This window comes from Tupaia chinensis, unplaced genomic scaffold, assembly GCF_000334495.1.
Source record: "Tupaia chinensis unplaced genomic scaffold, TupChi_1.0 Scaffold141372_1, whole genome shotgun sequence".
Taxonomy (NCBI): domain Eukaryota; kingdom Metazoa; phylum Chordata; class Mammalia; order Scandentia; family Tupaiidae; genus Tupaia; species Tupaia belangeri.
This window is the reverse complement of record NW_006201235.1, coordinates 106,640-108,297: the sequence shown is the minus strand read 5'-3', so window position 1 is coordinate 108,297 and position 1,658 is coordinate 106,640. Positions and strand designations below refer to the sequence as shown.

The 1,658-nt window shown below is 33.1% G+C and overlaps 1 protein-coding gene across 1 annotated transcript; it reads right to left on the bottom strand.

Moving 5' to 3' along the window:
* Positions 1–951: 951 nt before the first annotated feature.
* LOC102484144 (2-iminobutanoate/2-iminopropanoate deaminase) lies at positions 952–1,386 on the bottom strand. The gene has a single exon (XM_027766172.1). It carries the CDS (start codon positions 1,357–1,359, stop codon positions 952–954), a length of 408 nt encoding a protein of 135 aa, XP_027621973.1. The 5' UTR covers positions 1,360–1,386.
* Between the last annotated feature and the right edge of the window lie 272 nt (positions 1,387–1,658).

Below are 1,658 nucleotides of genomic sequence, written 5' to 3'. Positions count from 1 at the left end.
GGTTTTAAGGATTTTTTTCCAGTCTAGAGCTGCCAATAGGTTCATGTACCTACTATTTGAACAGAATCACAACTTGTTTACTGGCTTTAAGTTTTAAGCATAGTGCCTTAGCATTTTTTTGATGTATTAAAGCTAACACTGCTTTTCTTGAAATTAAAAAATATAGTAAAAATACATAATTAATGACTGTAGTAAGCTATATAGCATCTGCTAGGTGCTACCTTATATTCATTCTACTCAGAGTCTCATGCTTCAAGTCAGACATATATTCATAGATATGTATATATCAGCAGAACTTGCTATTGTGTACACACACATATATGTATATATGAAAGTAGAAATGGAAAATAATCAACAATAACATGTATGATTAAGCCATTATGCACTATATTCTGGATGGGAAACCACTTTTTTTTGAATTTGTATATATATTTAATTTCCATTAGAAAAATATTCTTTATACAATATATAAATATTCTTTATACATTCTTTGAATATACAATCCATATTCTTCTCCTATATTTTTACCATTCAAATTTAAATACTTTAATTTTACTCAGTACAAGTAGAATCACATATCTAACATGAGAATTAAGTATTTCACATCAGTAAGTAAACACGATTTAACTGAATTGGGTATGCTCTTGATTATTTCTCAGGAACAATAAACTCTTCTTCCCTGTATGCTATTTACCTTTGTTTTTTTTTTATTTGAGTAAATATGTAATAAGTGTCTCTTCTCCTACAGTTAGTAATACGGGTGTACATTAAGTGTAATTTAGAACATTAGTAACAAATCTTCAATCACATTCAATTCTCCTTATTATATGCATTCTGTAATAACTTCAGAATTTTACTCAAACTTATACTTTCATCAATTATAAAAAATTAAGATGTTAGTTTAAAAACATAATAAAAGTTCCAGACCAAACAACACTGACCCGCTTATAGTCATGTGGTTGTAAGTGGTCCTTGGACGGCTACTGCTTCAATCTCAACTTGGCCTCCTTTGGGCAAAGCAGCAACCTGGTAAGCAGCTCTAGCAGGAAAGCTACTCTTGAAATACTGTTTGTAGACTTTGTTGACAGTACCAAAGTCATTTATGTCAGCCAGCAAAACAGTTGTTTTCACCACATTACTGTACTCACAGCCGGCCGCTTTCAGAATCTCACCCATGCATATAAGAACTTGCTTAGCTTCTTCTGCCACTCCTCCTGGCACAAGCTGTCCACTTGAAGGGTTTATGCCCAGCAGTCCTGAAACATAAATGGTCCTGTCCACTAGCACAGCTTGACTGTAGGGACCAATGGCCCCTGGGGCTTTTGCGGTGCTGATCACTTTTCTGATGAGGGACGACATGACTAATTCTCTCTTGCTACCCGCTCCAGGAGAAGTAGTCTAACCCAGTTCTTCTGCTTGCTTCCCAGCGAAATGACCGGGAAATCACATTTTTGTATGCTGTGACAATGTTCAGTGAATGAATGTAAATTAATTAATTAAAAATAAAAAATAACAAAAAAACAAATAAAAAAAATAAATCATAAAAAAAATCTGATGTAATCCAATTTGTCTATTTTAGGGATTATTGCCTGTGCTTTGGGAGTCTGTTTTTAATTTTTATTTTTTTAGTGAAATTTTTGATATAAGGTGAGTGCACT